We start from the raw sequence: 20,413 nt of genomic DNA, 5'->3' as shown, positions 1-20,413 counted from the left end.
TGGGTCAGACTTATCTATAATCCTTGCTTTTGCAAGCAGGAGAAAGCAATTAAGCAAAGGAAGAGTTGAGAAACACTTTTGGTATGGTCTTACTAGAAGGAGCAAGAATGCCTAAGCCACTTCATATCATATATATATATATTTAAAACTAAATGGAAATAGACCTCTTCAAACATGTTTTCACAGTTCAGCTAAGAAGAAAGGAGAAATGAGAAGAGTGCTCAGTAAATGTACCTCAGTATCAGGTATTATTTTATACTTTGTCTTAGTGATCAGTGGGTAATTGATTAATCCACTCATTCTTTGAGTCAAATGACGAGTGACAATCATGTGACAGAGTTGCAGGATGCAGGAGGTTAAAACAGATGAATAATGTACACTCTCTTCCCTTTATGATCTTAGAGTCTAGTGGAGACAGACATGCAAATAAGTGCCTAATCAACATACAAGGTTGTAGGTGCTATAACTGTTTTAGATAATGTGTAGTGATGGTAGAAAGAAAATCAATCTCAATAGCAAAATTGTTAAACAGAAATGTGAAAGGAGCATTGCATATTGATGAGGTTTAGTATGTTGTAACGTGTCCTTGATCAAAAGAATATGAACTTGTATAAATAGTTAAAATCTTCTAAGACACCACCTCAATTCCACGGACAAAATCTAAGAATATTATATAGGTCTTAATAAGCCTCTGAATTTTATTACTTTCTGTCATGTATAAAAGACTTCCCTTCACAAAAGACTTGCTAGGATGCAGCTCATGGAAATCTGTTCCAGAAGCCAAGGCCAGGATGCACAATGGCTTCACCTGAGTTACCATGAGCTTCCACACGCTTACTCAACCCATTCACCCATCACACTCCCTGAGAGCCCCCACTGATCCTGTGGGCTGGAGAAGGAAAATGAACTCAATAATAACCTTTACTCCCATCCATCACTGAAACATTTATGAAGAACTTACCCTTTGAGGAACATCTTACTAAGTTTTGAAATACTGGAAGAACATATGTACATTATAGTTTCATGTTTTTCCAAAACAACTATTATCTCATTTTAATCAGCAGTATAGTTTTTTCAAGAACAATAATTTGTACCCATTCTACAGATGATAAAACTAATTCTCAGAGTGGTTATGTGAGTCTCAATGTCCTAGAACCATCAAGAGCAAGGGTAGGACTTGATCACAGATCTCACAATGTCAGGAATGGTCCTTTGTCTCTCCTGTGATGCTGTGAACACCAGGGTCATTGTACTGTGGGAGCAGACAGAGATTAGAGCACTTACGTTGTCCATATTTTATAACTTCTCCAGCTCTTCAACCCAAGAATCCTTCTGAAGAGGTGGCAGTGCACAACACTAACATTACACTCCCAGCAGGTGCACCAGGCACCAAGGAAGGAAGGGGGTAGATACGAAGCATTTGGAATAACCAGCCAGACTGCAAACTCCTTAGCTAGATTTTTTTATATTTATTTATTTATTTATTTATTTATTTATTTATTTATTTTTGGCTGCATTGGATCTTTGTTGCCACGCGTGGGCTTTCTCTAGTTGTGGCAAGTGGGGGCTACTCTTCATTGTGGTGCACGGGCTTCTCATTGCAGTGGCTTCTCTTGTTATGGAGCATGGGCTCTTGGCATGTGGGCTTCAGTAGTTGTGGCACATGGGCTCAGTAGTTGTGGCACACGGGCTTATTTGCTCCGCAGCATGTGGGATCTTCCCAGACTGGGGCTCGAACCCATGTCCCCTGCATTGGCAGGTGGATTCCTAACCACTGCGCCACCAGGGAAGCCCCTTTAGCCAGATTTTTAAGGGTTATATTATGTCATATTCTCATTAGAGGATTTTTTCTCCTGTAAATTATTCCAGTTTGTTTTTTAGTTCGTTGCCCTTGTCACTCCTTCAGTTCAAAACGTTTTTCAGCTTTCACTTGTACTCCAGAGAGTGGAAAATAATGTGCAGAAATCAGAAACAGGTGTCATTTAAAATGTTTGCAATTTAAATGAGTTATATATTTTTGTGGTTTTAAAAAAAGACATGAGGGACTTCCCTGATGGCACAGTGGTTAAGAATCTGCCTGCCAATGCAGGGGATATGGGTTCGATTCCTGGTCCAGGAGGATACGACATGCTATGGAGCAACTAAGCCCGTGTGCCACAACTACTGAGCCTGCGCTCTAGAGCCCGAGAGCCACAGCTGCTGAGCCCACGTGCCACACCTACTGAAGCCCGCGCGCCTAGAGCCCGTGTTCTGTGACAAGAGAAGCCACTGCAATGAGAAGCCCGTGCACCACAATGAAGAGTAGCCCCCATTCGCCGCAACTAGAGAAAGCCTGCACGCAGCAACGAAGACCCAATGCAGCCAATAATTAATTAATTAATTTTTTTAAAAGTTGTCTAAGAAAAGACATCAGAGACCACAATTATGACCTTTAAGGAAGTCGTTACTCTAAAGAATAACTTGGAGTCTTTATAGCTTTAGAAAGTGTTTGAGGCATTTATGAGGAACAAAATGCTACTTTTCATTCACAGATAAATTTTTGAATCTTTATACATTAGTGATAGAAACGTCAGTAATAAAAGGGATATTAAAGTGAATTTGACATTGAATGAGGACAAAAACTAGTCTAAAGTGGAAGTCACCAGACTGCAAAATGAAAAACAAAAAACATGACCAATTATAATTTGCCCCAGAAGCAGAGAGGAGAAACTAAAAAATCCGTATGCTAATTTTAAGCACCATTAATCTAATTCTAAAACTGTAAGAACACTACATGTTGGCATTGCATTCGAAATGAGTGTTCTAATCTATCCAAGTTTTTAAGAAGCAATTCATAATGTTTGTCCAGAATCTGAATTACTCTACACCCTCTATAAGACAAATGTTTCAAGTATGCTTATCCTAAACTACTTTTTTAATGTATCCAGAGCACTTGGTTAAATGCATTCATATGTTCTAAAGCTATTACTGTGAAAGTTTTTCAGCTCATCTTGGTATTCTTTTCTTGTAGCAATAATATTGGTTATGAAATCCCTATACTTTAATTTTTATCATAATAATTTTCTAATAATATTTTATAAAAACCAGACATCACCACACTGTCAGTTAACAGAAGACAGTCTGATTTCTCCATCTTTTCTAGCTTCTTTTTTTAAGACCAATGAGTAAAGTGAATGAACAGAGTGACTAGAGTGAATGCCTACAGGATACTTACTCCTGAGGAGATAGCAGTAGACAGAAGACAAAGGAGGGCTACCTTCCCCAAAGCTCAAATACTTTATGAAAGCTCTTCTATAGGAAGTGTACATTATTATGGAGCTAGAGACAAACACTTTGTATATTAGATCCTCATATCTCTGATAGATTTATTTTCAGCCAATGAAAATCTGTGATAAGGTAGCTCTTCTTATTATGCCTGGACGTGTGTCCAGATTCTGGCCTCCAATCACCATTTTCATGGACCCTAGCAGCCCACTGGCCTCCATGTTTCTGCATGAGTTCACTCTAAAAATTAAAGCTAAAATGAAATTTGGAGTATGGATGGGCAGGGAATTTTTTTTATGGAGAGAAAAGAAGATAAGGTTAATTGAATTTCTTTCACATTTTCCTAAAGGGCTTTTCACTTCATTCTGAGACAATCTCATTTTGTCAAGGAGATGGAGCACTACTGGCAGATAAAATCATAATTAGAAATTGGTTTACAGAGACAAAAGGCAAGATTTAACTGAAATAAAACATGTTTCACTCTGTTCCATTCCTGGAGGAAAACTAGTTCTAATATAAAACGAGTAATAGAAAGCACATTATGTCATTATCAGCACATCTAAGTAACTAAAAAGTCAAGTAAGTGATTTACTCCATATCATTCTAGCTTAATATCTTTTGACTTTGTACAGACTACTGTTAAGTTTAAAGAAACTAATTACATTGTATGTCATTTCCTTAAGAAATGGAATATATTTGGAACCAAATCTAAAAATGATCATTTTTGACACAGAAATGCAAATGGCATTTCTGGACAAGATGGTGGAGTAGATGGATCTTGAGCTCACATCCTCTCAAAAGCACAACAAAATCACAACTAACTGCTCAACAACCACTGATTTAAAAAAAGACTGGAACCTACCAAAAAAGATAGTCTGCATCCAAAGACATTACAAATAGAACTACCATACGACCCAGCAATCCCACTACTGGGCATATACCCTGAGAAAACCATAGTTCAAAAAGAGTCATGTACCAAAATGTTCATTGCAGCTCTATTTACAATAGCCAGGACATGGAAGCAACCTAAGTGTCCATCAACAGATGAATGGATAAAGAAGATGTGGCACATATATACAATGGAATATTACTCAGCCAGAAAAAGAAACAAAATTGAGTTATTTGTGGTGAGGTGGATGGACCTAGAGTCTGTCATACAGAGTGAAGTAAGTCAGAAAGAGAAAAACAAATACCGTATGCTAACACATATATATGGAATCTAAGAAAAAAAAAAAGGTCATGAAGAACCTAGGGGTAAGACAGGAATAAAGACACAGACCTACTAGAGCATGGACTTGAGGATATGGGGAGGGGGAGGAGTAGGTTGTGACGAGGTGAGAGAGAGGCATGGACATATATACACTACCAAGCATAAAGTGGATAGCTAGTAGGAAGCAGCCACGTAGCACAGGGAGATCAGTTAGGTGGTTTGTGACCGCCTAGAGGGGTGGGATAGGGAGGGTGGGAGGGAGGGAGATGCAGGAGGGAAGAGAAATGGGAACATGTGTATATGTATAACTGATTCACTTTGTTATAAGGCAGAAACTAACACACCATTGTAAAGCAATTATACTCCAATAAAGATGTTAAAAAAAAAAAGAAGAAGAAGAAACCCAACAAGATGGTACAAGGGGCTCACTCGCAATATAATCAAACGCTATGACCCCCAGGTGGGCAACCCACAAACTGGAAAACAGTTATATCACAGAAGTTCTCCCACAGGAGTGAGTTCTGAACCCCATGTCAAGCTCCCAGCCTGGGGTTCTGGCATTGGGAGAAGGAGCCCCCAGAGCACTTGATGTTGAAGGCCAGCAGGGCTTGAGTCCAGGAGCTCCACAGGAGTAGGGGAAACAGAGACCCACTCTTGGAGGGTGCATAGAAGGTCTTGTGTACACCACGACCCAGGGCAAAAGCAGTGACTTCATTAGAAGCCTGGGCCAGACCTACCTGCTGGTCCTGGAGGATATCCTGAGGAGGTAGGGGGCAGCTGTGGCTCACTGTGGGGACAAGGACACCACTGGCAGAGGTACGGGGGATTATTTATTAGCATGAGCTCCCCTAGAGTCTGCCATCTTGGTACCATGATCTGGTCCCACCCAACAGCCTGTAGGCCCCAATGCTGGACACCTCAGGCCAAACAAGCAACAGGGCAGGAACACAGCCCCACACATCAGCAGACAGGCTGCATAAGGACTTCCTGAGCCCACAGCCACCTCTAGACATGCCCTTTGACATGGCCCTACCCACCAGAGGGTCAAGACCCAGCTTCACCCACCAGAAGCAAGAAAACTACAGTCTGGCAGCCTGCAGAACTGAGTCCACAGACACAGATAAGAACCTACCCCAGGACTAGCTGGTTCCTGGCCCTTGGTGACAAGAAGGGAGTGTACTTCTGGGACACATAGGACATCCCATACAGGGAGCCACTTCTCCAAGGTCAAGAAACATAACTAATCTTCCACATACATAAAAATACAAATAGAAATCTAGACAAAACGAGGGAGAGGGGAGTATGTTCCAGACCAAGGAACAAGATAAAACCCCAGAAGAACAACTAAGTGACGTGGAGATAGACAATGTACCTGAGAAAGAGTTCAGAGTAATGATCATAAAGATGATCCAAGAACTCAGGAAAACAAAGGATGCACAGAGCAAGAAGTTACAAGAAGTTTTTAACTAAGTTAGAAAATATAAAGAACAACCAAACAGAGTTGAATACAATAACTGAAGTGCAAAACACACTAGAAGGAATCAGTAGCAGAATAAGTGAGGCAGAGAATGGATTAGTGAGCTGGAAGACAGAGTGGTGGAAATTACTGCCACGTAACAGAATAAAGAAAAAAATGAAAAGAAATGAGGATAGTTTAAGAGACCTCTGGGACAACATCAAACGTACCAACATTCACATAGTAGAGGTCCCAGAAGGAGGAGAGAGGGGGAAAGGGCCTGAGGAGATATAAAGAGATAATAGCCAGAAATTCCCTAACATGGAAAAGGAAGCAGTAACCCATGTCCAGGAAGTGGAGAGAGTACCATACAGGATCAACCAAAGGAGGAACATGCCAAGGCACATAGTAATCAACTGACAAAGAGAAAATATTAAAAGCAACAAGGGAAAAGCAACAAATAACCTCATGGGGCTTCCCTTGTATGTTATCAGCTGATTTTTCAGCAGAAAATCTGGCCAGAAGAGAGTGGTACAATATAAATAAGCTGATGAAAGGGAAAACCCCACAACCTAGGATTCTCTACCCAGCAAGGCTCTCATTCAGATTTTGATGGAGAAATCAAAAGCCTTACAGACAAGCAAAAGCCAAAAGAATTCAGTACCACCAAACCAGCTTTACAACGAATGCTTAGGGAACGTCTCTAGGTGAAAAAGAAAAGATCACAACTAGAAACAAGAAGATTACAAAATGGGAAAGCTCACTGGTAAAGGCAAACCTACAGTAAAGGTAGGAAATCATCCACGTTCAAATATGATATCTAACCCAGTAATCATGAGAAGACAGTAAAAATGCAGGATACTTGAAGTGCACTTGAAATTAAGAGATCAGCAACTTAATCATGTATATATATAGACAGCTATATGAAAACCTAATGGCAAATGCAAACCAAAAATCTATAATAGATATACACACACACAAACAAAAAAAATGGAATCCAAATACAATTCTAAAGATAGTCATCAAATCACAAGAGAACAAAAGAGGAAGGGAAGAAAAAACACCTACAAAAACAAATCCAAAAGGATTAACAAAATGGCAGTAAGAACATACATATAACTAATTACCTTAAATGTAAATGGATTCAATGCTCTAACCAAAAGACATGTTTACAAATGGATGAATTGATAGAAAAACAAGACTGGTATATATATAGTCTACAAGAGACCACTTCAGATATAGGGACACATACAGACTGAAAGTGAGGGAATGGAAAAAGGTATTCCATGCAAATGGAAATCAAAAGAAAGCTGCAGTAGCAATACTCATATGAGACAAAAGAGACTTTAAAATAAAGACTGCTAAAAGAGACAAGAACACCACATAATGATCAAGGAATCAATCTAAGAAGAAGAGATAACAATTGTAACTATATTGGGTTGGCCAAAAGTTCTTTCAGGTTTTTCCTTAAGATGGTACAGAAAACCCGAACGAACTTATTGGCCAACCCAATATATGCACCCAACATAGGAGCACCATAATATGTGAGGCAGTTATTAACGGACATAAAAGGAGAAATTGACAGTAGCATAGTAATAGTGGGGGACTTTAACACCCCATTTATATCAATGGACAGATCATCCAGACAGAAAATCAGTAAGGAAACACAGCACTTAAGTGACACATTAGACCAGATGGACTTAATTGGTGTTTATAGAGCATTCCATCCAAAAACAGCAGAATACACATTCAAGTTCAAATGGAACATACTCCAGGACTGATCACATTCTGGGCCACAAAGGAAGCTTCAGTAAATTTAAGAAAACTGAAATCATAATCAAGAATCTTTTCTGACCACAATGCTATGAGATTAGGAATCAACTACAAGAAAGAAACTGCAAAAAACACAAACACATGGAGGCTAAACAGTATGCTACTAAACAAACAGATCACTGAAGAAAGTAGAGGAAATCAAAAAATACCTAGAGACAAATGAAAACAAAAACATGACGATCCAAAACCTATGGGACACAGAAAAAGCAGTTCTAAGAGAGAAGTTTATAGCTGTACAAGCTTACCTCAGGAAATAAGAAAAGTCTCAAACAACCTAACCTTACACCTAAAGCAATTACAGAAAGAAGAATAAACAAAACCCAAAGTTAGTAGAAGTAAAGAAATCATAAAGATCAGAGTAAAAATAAATGAAATAGAGATGAAAACAGAAAATATCAGTAAAACTAAAATCTGCTTCTTTAAAAAAGAATGAACCTATGTATATGTATAACTGAATTACTGTGCTATACACCTGAAACTAACATAACATTGTAAATCAATTATACTCCAATAAAATTTTTTTAAATAAAATAAAAATAATTCAAAGTATTAAAGTGAAAATAAAAGCCAGTTCTTTGAAAAGATAAACAAAATTGATAAACCTTCAGACTCATCAAGAAAAAAAGTGAGAGGGCCCAAATCAATAAAATCAGAAACGAACAAGGAGGTGTTACAACTGAAACTACAGAAATACAAAGGACCATACTAAAAGCAACTATATGCCAATAACATGGACAGCCTAGAAAAAAATGGACAAATTCTTAGGAAGGTACCATCTCCCAAGACTGAATCAGGAAGAAATAGGAAATATGAACAGAATAATCACAAGTACTGAAAGTGAAACTGATTAAAATATTTCAAACAAACAAAAGGCCAGGACCAGATGGCTTCACAGGCAAGTTCTATCAAACATTTAGAAAAGAGTTAACACCTATCCTTCTGAAGCTGTTCCAAAAACTTGCAGAGGAAGGAACACTTCCAAACTCATTCAATGAGGCCACCATCACTCTGATAAAAAGACAGGCAAAGATACCACAAAAAAAAAACACAGGCCAATATCACTGATGAACATAGGTGCAAAACTCCTCAAAATACTAGCAAACTAAATCCAACAATACATTAAAAGTATACACCATGATCAAGTGGGATTTACCCCAGGGATGCAAGGATTTTTCAATATCCACAAATCAATCAGTGTGATATACCACAGTAACAAATTGAAGAATAAAAACCATATGATCATCTCAATAGATGCAGAAAAAGCTTTTGATAAAATTCAACATCCATTTATGATTAAAAAAAAAAAACTCTCCAGACAGTGGGCATAGAGGGAACCTACCTCAACATCATAAAGGCCATATATAACAAACCCACAGCTAAAATTATATTCAATGGCGAAAAGCTGAAAGCATTTCCTCTAAGGTCAGGAACAAGACAAGGATATCCACACTCCACTTTTATTCAACATTATTTTGGAAGTCCTAGCCATGGCATTCAGAGAAGAAAAAGAAATAAAAGGAAGCCAGATTGGCAAAGAAGAAGTAAAACTGTCACTATTTGCAGATGACATGATACTATACATAGAAAATCCTAAAGATGCAATGAAAAACTACTAGACCTTAATAAATTCAGTAAAGTTGCTGGATACAAAATACACTGAAATCTTTTGCATTTCTATACACTAACAATGAAAGATCAGAAAGAGAAATTAAGGAAACAATCCCATTTACCACTGCATCAAAAAGAATAAAATACCTAGGAATAAACCTACTTAAGGAAAAAAAAAAAACAACGAAACTTACCTAAGGAGAAAAGAGACCTATACTCTGAAAATTATAAGATGCTGATGAAAGAATCAAAGATAACAAACAGATGGAAAGATATACCATGTTCTTGGATTGGAACAATCAATACTGTCAACATGACTATACTACCCGAGGCAAACTGCAGATTTAATGCAGTCCCTATCAAATTACCAATGGCATTTTTCACAGAACCAGAACAAATAATTCTAAAATTTGTATGGAAACACAAAAGACCCCAAATAGCCAAAGCAATCTTGAGACAGAAAAACAGCTAGAGGAATCAGACTCCCCTACTTCAGACTATACTACGAAGCTACAGTTATCAAAACAGTATGGTACTGGCACAAAAACAAACATAGATCAATGGAACAGGATAGAAAGCCAGGAAATAAACCCACACACCTATGGTAAAGTAATCTACAACAAAGGAGGCAAGACTATACAATAGAGAAAAGACAGCCTGTTCAATAAGTAATGCTGGGAAAGGACAGCTATGTGTAAGAGAATGAAATTAGAACATTCTCTAACACCATGCACAAAAATAAACTCAGAATGGGTTAAAGACCTAAATGTAAAGCCAGATACTATAAAACTCCTAAAGGAAAACATAGGCAGGATATTCTTTGACATACATCATAGCAATATCTTTTTGAATCTGTCTCCTGAGTATTGGAAATAAAAATAAAATAAAGTAGGAACAAATGGGACCTCATGAAACTTAAAAGCTTTTGCAGAGCAAAGGAAACCATAAACAAAATGAAAAGACAGCCTACAAAATGGGAGAAAATATTTGTGAATGCTGCTAACTGACAGGGATTAATCTCCAAAACATACAAACAGCTCATGATCAAAAAAAAAAACAACCCAATCAATAAATGGGCAGAAGCTCTAAACAGACACTTTTCCAAAGAAGACATACAGATAGCCAAAAGGCACATGAAAAGATGCTCATGCCTAATGGTTAGAGAAATGCAAATCAAAACTACAATGAGGTATCATCTCACACTGATCAGAATGGACCTCATCAAAAAGTCTCAAAATAATAAATGCTGGAGAGGGTATGGATAAAACAGAACCCTTCTACACTGTTGGTTGGAATGTAAATTGATACAGCCACTATGGAGAACAGCACAGAGATACCTTAAGAAGCTAAAAGTAGAGCTACCATATGATCCTGCTACTTTACTCCTGGGCGTATATCCAGAGGAAACCATAATTCAAAAATATACATGCACCCGAATGTTAACTGCAACACTACTTACAATAGCCAAGACATGGAAGCAATCTAAATGTCCATTGACAGAGGAACGGATAAGGACAATGTGGTATATATATACAATGGAATGTTAGCCATAAAAAGAATGAACTGATGCCATTTGCAGCAACATAGATGGACCTAGAGATTTTCATACTAAGTGAAGTCAGAGAATGACAAATATCACATGATATCATTTACATGTGGAATCTTAAAAAAAATTGAAATATACAAAACAGAAATAGACTAATAGACACAGAAAACAAACTTATGGTTACCAAAGGGGAAAAGGGGGGAGGGCTAAATTAGGAGTTTGGGATTAACATATACACACTACTATATATAAAATAGATAACCAACAAGGAACTACTGTATAGCACAGGGAATTATACTCAGTATTTTATAATAACCTTAAGGGAGAAGAATCTGAAAAAGAATATATATACATATATATGTATGTATAACTGAATCACTTTCCTGTACATCTGAAACTAACACAACATTGTAAATCAACTGTACTTTACTAAAATTTTTTTTTTAAATCTGAATGGAAATTGATTCCCAAAATATTTGCCCACTCTCATACTGCTGGGAATTTTCATGCACTACCAGGGGAATACAGATAGCACAGTTTGAAACTATTGCTCTAAAATACGATTCTTAACTTTGGGGTCTTAATCCTTTAAATTGTGTTGAACTCTATGACTGATAAATTTTCTGGAAGGAGGGTCCAATCTCAGCCTTGCTTTATCTCTCTTACTTACTCATGCATGTGTACCTACACACTCGCGCACAGAAACGTTTTCATTCACAGATCTCCTGATGCTCAAGTGTGGACCTCAAGTTAAGAATCATGGCTTAAAAACACTCATTTTCAGAAAGCTCAAAAATAAGTTTCTTTTAGCTTTATCTTGATGCTTCTTAATTTTGGTGATTTAAGAGTGTTTTTATTTAACAACTTTGTATAGAAAACAAAATAAAGAGCATTTCATTTGCATGTCCCCCCAATATCCTAGGGAGAGATACTTTAGGGAGAGCATCCCACCTGAAACAACTGAGGAGGGCTCCTACACAGTTCAGATTTGATCAAACTTGGATTATGGTTCTTGATCCTGTTTTTTTTTCTTTATTCCATCTCTCTCCACAAGATCTGAATGAACTGTACAGTCTCCCCTAAAGTTATGACCTCTTTAATTTCCACTACCCTGCTTCCCACTCAACAATTTGAACTTACAAAAGAAAATACTAGGGAAGGATCAAGGATCACTCATGTTTTGTTTTGTTATTTTGCGGTACGTGAGCCTCTCACTGTTGTGGCCTCTCCCGTCGCGGAGCACAGGCTCCGGACATGTAGGCCCAGCGGCCATGGCTCATGGGCCCAGCCGCTCCGCGGCATGTGGGATCCTCCCGGACCGGGGCACGAACCCACGTCCCCTGCATCGGCAGGTGGACTCTGAACCACTGCGCCACCAGGGAAGCCCGATCACTCATGTTTTAAAGAGATTCTTCACTTTACAGAAAGATTCACAAGTGCCCTTTAAATTTTTAGCTTGTTTTTAGTGAACTTAAAGTATTATTAGCTTTACAAAACTCAAATGCATTGTTTCTAAATATAAAGAAAGAACAGGCTTCTTAGTAGCTTCCCCTCTACTTTTATAGCTCTTATTTTTCAATGTCCCTAAATATAAAGAACATATTTCTTAGTAGCTTCCCTTGTACTTTTATACCTCTTATTTTTCAATGTCTTTTCACATATGTTTAAAAATAATTAGAGTACTCGCTTCGGCAGCACATATACTAAAATTGGAACGATACAGAGAAGATTAGCATGGCCACTGCGCAAAGATGACACACAAATTCATAAAGCGTTCCATATTTTTCTGTCTACAAGAGACCCACTTGAGACCTAGAGACACATACAGACTAAAAGTAAGGGGATGGAGAAAGATATTTCATGCAAATGGAAACCAAAACAAAGCTGGAGTAGCAATTCTCTTATCAGACAAAACAGACTTTAAAATAAAGACTATTAGAAGAGACAAAGAAGGACACTACATAATGACCAAGGGATCGATCCAAGAAGAAGATATAACAATTGTAAATATTTATGCACCCAACATAGCACCTCAATACATAAGGCAAATACTAACAGCCATAAAAGGGGAAATCGACAGTAACACATTCATAGTAGGGGACTTTAATACCCCACTTTCACCAATGGACAGATCATCCAAAATGAAAACAAAGAAACACAAGCTTTAAATGATACATTAAGCAAGATGGACTTAATTGACATTTATAGGACATTCCATCCAAAAACAACAGAATACACATTTTTCTCAAGTGCTCATGGAACATTCTCCAGGATAGATCATATCTTGGGTCACGAATCAAGCCTTGGTAAATTTGAGAAAATTGAAATTGTATCAAGTATCTTTTCCAACCACAACGCTATGAGACTAGATATCAATTACAGGAAAAGATCTGTAAAAAATACAAACACATGGAGGCTAAACAATACACTACTTAATAACGAAGTGATCACTGAAGAAATCAAAGAGGAAATAAAAAAATATCTAGAAACAAATGACAATGGAGACATGACGACCCAGAATCTATCGGATGCAGCAAAAGCAGTCCTAAGGGGGAACTTTATAGCAATATAATCCTACCTTAAGAAACAGGAAACATCTCGAATAAACAACCTAACCTTGCACCTAAAGCAATTAGAGAAAGAAGAATAAAAAAATTCCAAACTTAGCAAAAGGAAAGAAATCATAAAAATCAGATCAGAAATAAATGAAAAAGAAATGAAGGAAACAATAGCAAAGATCAATAAAACTAAAAGCTGGTTCTTTGAGAAGATAAACAAAATTGATAAGCCATTAGCCAGACTCATCAAGAAAAAAAGGGAGAAGACTCAAATCAATAGAATTAGAAATGAAAAAGGAGAAGTAACAACTGACACTGCAGAAATACAAAAGATCATGAGAGATTACTACAAGCAACTCTATGCCAATAAAATGGACAACCTGGAAGAAATGGACAAATTCTTAGAAATGCACAACCTGCCAAGACTGAACCAGGAAGAAATAGAAAATATGAACAGACCAATCACAAGCACTGAAATTGAAACTGTGATTAAAAATCTTCCAACAAACAAAAGCCCAGGACCAGATGGCTTCACAGGTGAATTCTATCAAACATTTAGGGAAGAGCTAATACCTATCCTTCTGAAACTCTTCCAAAATATAGCAGAGGGAGGAACACTGCCAAACTCAGTCTGCGAGGCCACCATCATCCTGATACCAAAACCAGACAATGATGTCACAAAGAAAACTACAGGCCAATATCACTGATGAACATAGATGCAAAAATCCTCAACAAAATACTAGCAAACAGAATCCAACTGCACATTAAACAGATCATACACCATGATCAAGTGGGGTTTATTCCAGGAATGCAAGGATTCTTCAATATACGCAAATCAATCAACATGATACACCATATTAACAAACTGAAGGAGAAAAACCATATGATCATCTCAATAGATGCAGAAAAAGCTTTTAACAAAATTCAACACCCATTTATGATAAAAACCGTGCAGAAAGTAGGCATAGAGGGAACTTTCCTCAACATAATAAAGGCCATATATGACAAACCCACAGCCAACATCGTCCTCAGTGGTGAAAACTGAAAGCATTTCCACTAAGCTCAGGAACAAGACAAGGTTGCCCACTCTCACCACTCTTATTTAACATAGTTTTGGAAGTTTTAGCCACAGCAATCAGAGAAGAAAAGGAAATAAAAGGAATCCAAATTGGAAAAGAAGAAGTAAAGCTGTCACTGTTTGCAGGTGACATGATACTATACATAGAGAATCCTAAAGATACTACCAGAAAACTACTAGAGCTAATCAATGAATTTGGTAAAGTAGCAGGATACAAAATTAATGCACAGAAATCTCTGGCATTCCTACACACTAATGATGAAAAATCTGAAAGTCAAATCAAAACACTCCCATTTACTATTGCAACAAAAAAGAATAAAATATCTAGGAATAAACCTACCTAAGGAGACAAAAGACCTGTATGCAGAAAATTATAAGACACTGATGAAAGAAATTAAAGATGATACAAATAGATGGATGTTCCATGTTCTTGGATTGGAAGAATCAACACTGTGAAAATGACTCTACCATCCAAAGCAATCTACAGATTCAGTGCAATCCCTATCAAACTACCACTGGCATTTTTCACAGAACTAGAACAAAAAATTTCACAATTTGTATGGAAACACAAAAGACCCCGAATAGCCAAAGCAATCCTGAGAACGAAAAACGGAGCTGGAGGAATCAGGCTCCCTGACTTCAGACTATACTACAAAGCTACAGTAATCCAGACAGTATGGTACTGGCACAAAAGCAGAAAGACAGATCAATGGGACAGGATAGAAAGCCCAGAGATAAATCCACACACATATGGTCACCTTATCTTTGATAAAGGAGGCAGGAATGTACAGTGGAGAAAGGACAGCCTCTTCAATAAGTGGTGCTGGGCAAACTGGACAGTACATGTAAAAGTATGAGATTAGATCACTCCCTAACACCATAAACAAAAATAAGCTCAAAATGGATTAAAGACCTAAATGTAAGGCCAGAAACTATCAACCTCTTAAAGTAAAACATAGGCAGAACACTCTATGACATAAATCACAGCAAGATCCTTTTTGACCCACCTCCTAGAGAAATGGAAATAAAAACAAAAATAAACAAATGGGACCTAATGAAACTTCAAAGCTTTTGCACAGTAAAGGAAACCATAAGCAAGACCAAAAGACAACCCTCAGAATGGGAGAAAATATTTGCAAACGAATCAACTGACAAAGGATTAATCTCCAAAATTTATAAGCAACTCATGCAGCTCAATAACAAAAAAACAAACAACCCAATCCAAAAATGGGCAGAAGACCTAAATAGACATTTCTTCAAAGAAGATATACAGACTGTCAACAAACACATGAAAGAATGCTCAACATCATTAATCATTAGAGAAATGCAAATCAAAACTACAATGAGATATCATCTCACACCAGTCAGAATGGTCATCATCAAATAATCTAGAAACAATAAATGCTGGAGAGGGTGTGGAGAAAAGGGAACACTCTTGCACTGCTGGTGGGAATGTAAATTGATACAGCCACTGTGGAGAACACTGTGGAGGTTCCTTAAAAAACTACAAATAGAACTACCATATGACCCAGCAATCCCACTACTGGGCATATACCCTGAGAAAACCATAATTCAAAAAGAGTCATGTACCAAAATGTTCATTGCAGCTCTATTTACAATAGCCCGGAGATGGAAACAACCTAAGTGTCCATCAACAGATGAATGGATAAAGAAGATGTGGCACATATATACAATGGAATATTACTTAGCCATAAAAAGAAACGAAATTGAGCTATTTGTAATGAGGTGGATAGACCTAGAGTCTGTCATACAGAGTGAAGTAAGTCAGAAAGAGAGAGACAAATACCATATGCTAACACATATATATGGAATTTTAAAAAAAATGTCATGAAGAACCTAGGGGTAAGACAGGAACAAAGACACAGACCTACTAGAGAATGGACTTGAGGATATGGGGAGCGGGAAGGGCAAGCTGTGACAAAGCGAGAGAGAGGCATGGACATATATACACTACGAAACGTAAGGTAGATAGCTAGTGAGAAGCAGCCGCATAGCACAGGGAGATCAGCTCGGTTCTTTGTGACCACCTGGAGGGGTGGGTTAGGGAGGGTCAGAGGGAGGGAGACGCAAGAGGGAAGAGATATGGGAACATAACATATGTATATATATAACTGATTCATATTGTCTTAAAGCAGAAACTAACACACCATTGTAAAGCAATTATACTCCAATAAAGATGTTAAAAGAAAAAAAAACTTAGAGGAGTCTGGGAAATAGCACACCAGGAATCAGGATCCCCACTTGGTGGGTGAAGAAGCTTAAGTGCAGCTACCAAGTTCATTCATGGCGAGGAGAAAGCTAGTGCTCAACGTTCCAGTCCAGTATCCACAATGCCTGCCCTGATGGTGTGTTGTGACTCGAGTTGCTGATGGTGCATGTTCCTTGTGCTATTGTAGATGTTGATGAGTGTCTGGAGCAGAATGTGCACTGTGGGCCGAATCGCATGTGCTTCAATATGAGAGGAAGTTACCAGTGCATCCAGACGCCCTGTCCACCTGACTACCAACGGGATCCTGTGTCAGGGTATGTCTTGCCTTCTCTTCCCGGACATGCTTTTGAAAATCCTTCTTCCTCTCTCTCCTTGACCAACAACCCCTGTCTGCCGTCATGTTTCACTCACAGGAAGTCAATAGCCCCCCAGGGGATAGAGAGTTACGATGTGTTCCTTCTTCAGTGAACTGGCAAAAAATGAGCTCATCCTGCAGCAGCCACTGCAGCTGAAACCATCACTTTGGGCTGCAGGGTTTCTTGGAGCATGTCTCCCCAGCATGTAATCCACCAAGCAACATCTAGAATTCTGCCTCAGCAGGAAACAATTTATAGGGTGATAGAGCCTGCTTTTCTTTGAAATTGTCTCATTTCCGTTGGTGTTGCCTCAGGGTTTTCAGGGCTCTCAGACGTTAGAGCGCTCCAAGAAGTATCATGGCTGTTATGGTGATGAGTCAACATGACTCCATGAGAGCGTGGAGGAGAGCAAAGATGAGTCAGTGGTCTGTCCATTTACATCTCATCTTGCTTACGTATCCTGCTGTCTGAAACACTGTCTTTTCTGGGTCCTGAATAAACCACTCTTCTATTTTCTCCCTCCCCTTACAGAAATGTTGTATTCTGTTTAGGTACCAAGTTAGTGGGGTGCTTGGAAAATGAGATAATAGCCATAATGAATAGGATCCACTAATAAGGTGGTTCTGAAACCAAATGCTGGTTGGATCTCACACTTTGTTTTCCTCTCAGCGGTGACTACCATGTTACTGTAACATGGTCAAGTGTGGACTGGCCAGGATCCATCAAAAACCTATTTGTAATCTGTCTGAGGGTAATAGGAAGGAAAGGGAAAAAATTAAAAGTGCAGACTTAGAATACTTTTAAAAATACTATGACTGAAGAATCCCTATCTTCAGAACATGATCCTTTGTACTTTTTTTTTTTAGTTTTACTCTTTATTACCAGTGATTTCTGGCAGACAATTTAAAAGTCATGATGACTCAAAAACAACCACTGTGGGCCCTGGAAAAAGAAGATATAATATTTTTAATCTAAAATCATGTGGAAGGCAAATACAGAAGGAAGTTTTTTTTCAGGAGTCCTAATTGACCTTTTATTATTTTTAGAAAAGTAAACCAAATATCAATATATTCTATTTCTGCTTTCAAATAGTCTTAGGGTAGATGTTAAAATTTTAAAATCATTTACATTCTTCTCTTTAAGAAGTCCTTGTTTCCAATATATGTGCAGATGCTTCTCTTTCCAAAACTGACTTTTCATTTTAAAGGCAATCTTGTGGTACTCATACTTTTTTCAATGGTTCAAAAGCTTCTGATTTTAATAGAGCTGAGAAAGAGATATATGACTCCAGACCAGCACACTCTCCTCACCATCTGGCATCTGGTTTCCGTTAATGACACAGAACATGGGGTGAGCCTTAGTGCTTTGCAGTCAGACTGTCTCCTGCCTTTAATGCCCAAAAGTTGTCATGGATCACGATCACCTGCATCATGCTTTCTCCTGCTTCCAAGCCAAGATAACTGTATACATTTCATGTGTTTGTTGTCCTCAGGTTCTGCCTCAAGAACTGTCCACCCAATGATTTGGAATGTGCCTTGAGCCCGTATGCCTTGGAATACAAACTTGTCTCCCTCCCATTTGGAATAGACGCCAATCAGGATTTGATCCGGCTGGTTGCATACACACAGGATGGAGTGATGCATCCCAGGACAACTTTCCTCATGATAGATGAGGAACAGACTGTTCCTTTTGCCTTAAGGGATGAAAACCTTAAAGGAGTGGTGTACACAACACGACCTCTACGAGAACCAGAAACCTACCGCATGAGGGTTCAAGCCTTATCCTACAGTGCCAACGGGACCATTGACTATCAGACCACATTCATAGTTTATATAGCTGTGTCTGCCTATCCATACTAAGCAGCTCTCCAAAGCCTAATCCACATAATTAAACTGCATATATCATGGGAATCAAGTTCTCTTCCAGATTACTGTCTCCTGAGCAGTTGCAATCTTGGCAACTTGAAAATGGTGCTATGCTCTTTTGTGTGCCTTCCTTGGTACTGCTGAGGTATTTTCATGATCCCACCATGGTCATATCTTTTGGTAAGGTCTAGAAAAGTCCCTTAGTATTTTCTTTATTTATTACACTGGAGCAGATACTTCGCAAAGATTATTCTGAACATCTAACAGGACCCATCAGTGATGTGTTATAGTAACATAGTAGCTAAGATAATTTCCTGTAAAAAAAAGAAAAAAAAAAGCCAAGTGGATTTAAGCATTTAACCATTTTTAGAATAATAAAACTGGTTGCTATGTGTTTTGATCAAAGCTTACCGAGTAACTTATGAAGATGCTTTTTTCATGTATTAATACTTTATAATAGGACTTACATACTTATGTTCACTTAGGAAAGAAATACCACTCATTGTAGAAATATAGTACAGCTTCTAGAAAGTTTTGATACCAAATGATGCTCACCTTGATTGAACATCCAAAATGAGGAGATTATTTTCAGTGACTTTGTGGAACCAGCTGAACCAGTTAGGATAACAGGAAAAAATATTTTTGTCCTCAGTGATTATTTATGGTATGGATCTTTGCTCTAACATTTTTGACATGGCCTTCCATTCAGTTAGAGCCATAACTTTTTTTTTTTAAGTCTTTATTGAATTTGTTACAATACTGCTTCTGTTTTATGTCTTGGTTTTTGGCCATGAGACATGTGGGATCTTAGCTCCCCAACCAGGGATTGAACCCACACCCCCTGCATTGGAAGGCAAAGTCCTAACCACTGGACTGCCAGGGAAGTCCCATCTCCATAACTTTTACGTTCTAGACTTTTTAAATTTTCCTGTCAATTGGAAACAATTTTTTTTAAATACAGGTGGGACAGTTTTGTTTTTCTTGAAAATCTTGTATGTTCAAATTAGCATAAACGTTAAACGTCAATACACTGTAAATGGTGGTAACAGACTCTGGAAGCAATTGGCAGGATGTATTCTATTTTTATGAAGTGTACATATATTTCCTTCGTGTGTATTTTCTATATAATATCTTGATGGACTCTTTTATAAAGTTATTTTATAAAAAAATAACATTGTTACAGTAAAACCTGCCTCAATAAAATTTTCACATCCTTTTTCTTAACGTTTTTGAAAACCTAAAATTTGTTTCCTTATAGCTAAAGTATTAAAGTTTATAGACGCACATACATATATGTGTATGTCATACATATCATAATTTAATCATCACAGCTCTTGAGATAGTATTATTCACATTTTATATGTCAGGATCCTAGGATTCAGATAACTTATGTAACTTCCTTAAGACAA

At 37.8% G+C, this 20,413-nt stretch overlaps 1 protein-coding gene and 1 non-coding gene across 2 annotated transcripts in view; both read left to right on the top strand.

Annotated features, from left to right (window-relative positions):
- The window catches only part of HMCN1 (hemicentin 1), a 528,232-nt gene extending 508,328 nt beyond the window's left edge, over positions 1-19,904 (top strand). Inside the window, exons 106-107 of the mRNA XM_022593376.3 lie at positions 16,971-17,097; positions 18,632-19,904. Coding sequence (XP_022449084.2) covers positions 16,971-17,097; positions 18,632-18,998 — 494 coding nt within the window. The 3' untranslated portion in view covers positions 18,999-19,904. The remainder of the gene's footprint in view (positions 1-16,970; positions 17,098-18,631) is intronic.
- On the top strand, positions 12,597-12,703 carry LOC115803106 (U6 spliceosomal RNA). Its single transcript, XR_004023769.1, has one exon. It is a non-coding gene; the product is annotated as a U6 spliceosomal RNA (small nuclear RNA).
- Positions 19,905-20,413: the final 509 nt, after the last annotated feature.

This window comes from Delphinapterus leucas, chromosome 1 (assembly GCF_059928025.1).
Source record: "Delphinapterus leucas isolate spDelLeu-1000000601 "Yukka" chromosome 1, BTC_Dleu_Yukka2, whole genome shotgun sequence".
Classification (NCBI taxonomy): domain Eukaryota; kingdom Metazoa; phylum Chordata; class Mammalia; order Artiodactyla; family Monodontidae; genus Delphinapterus; species Delphinapterus leucas.
The sequence above is the reverse complement of the archived record's forward strand: the minus strand, read 5'-3'. Positions and strand labels throughout refer to the sequence as shown.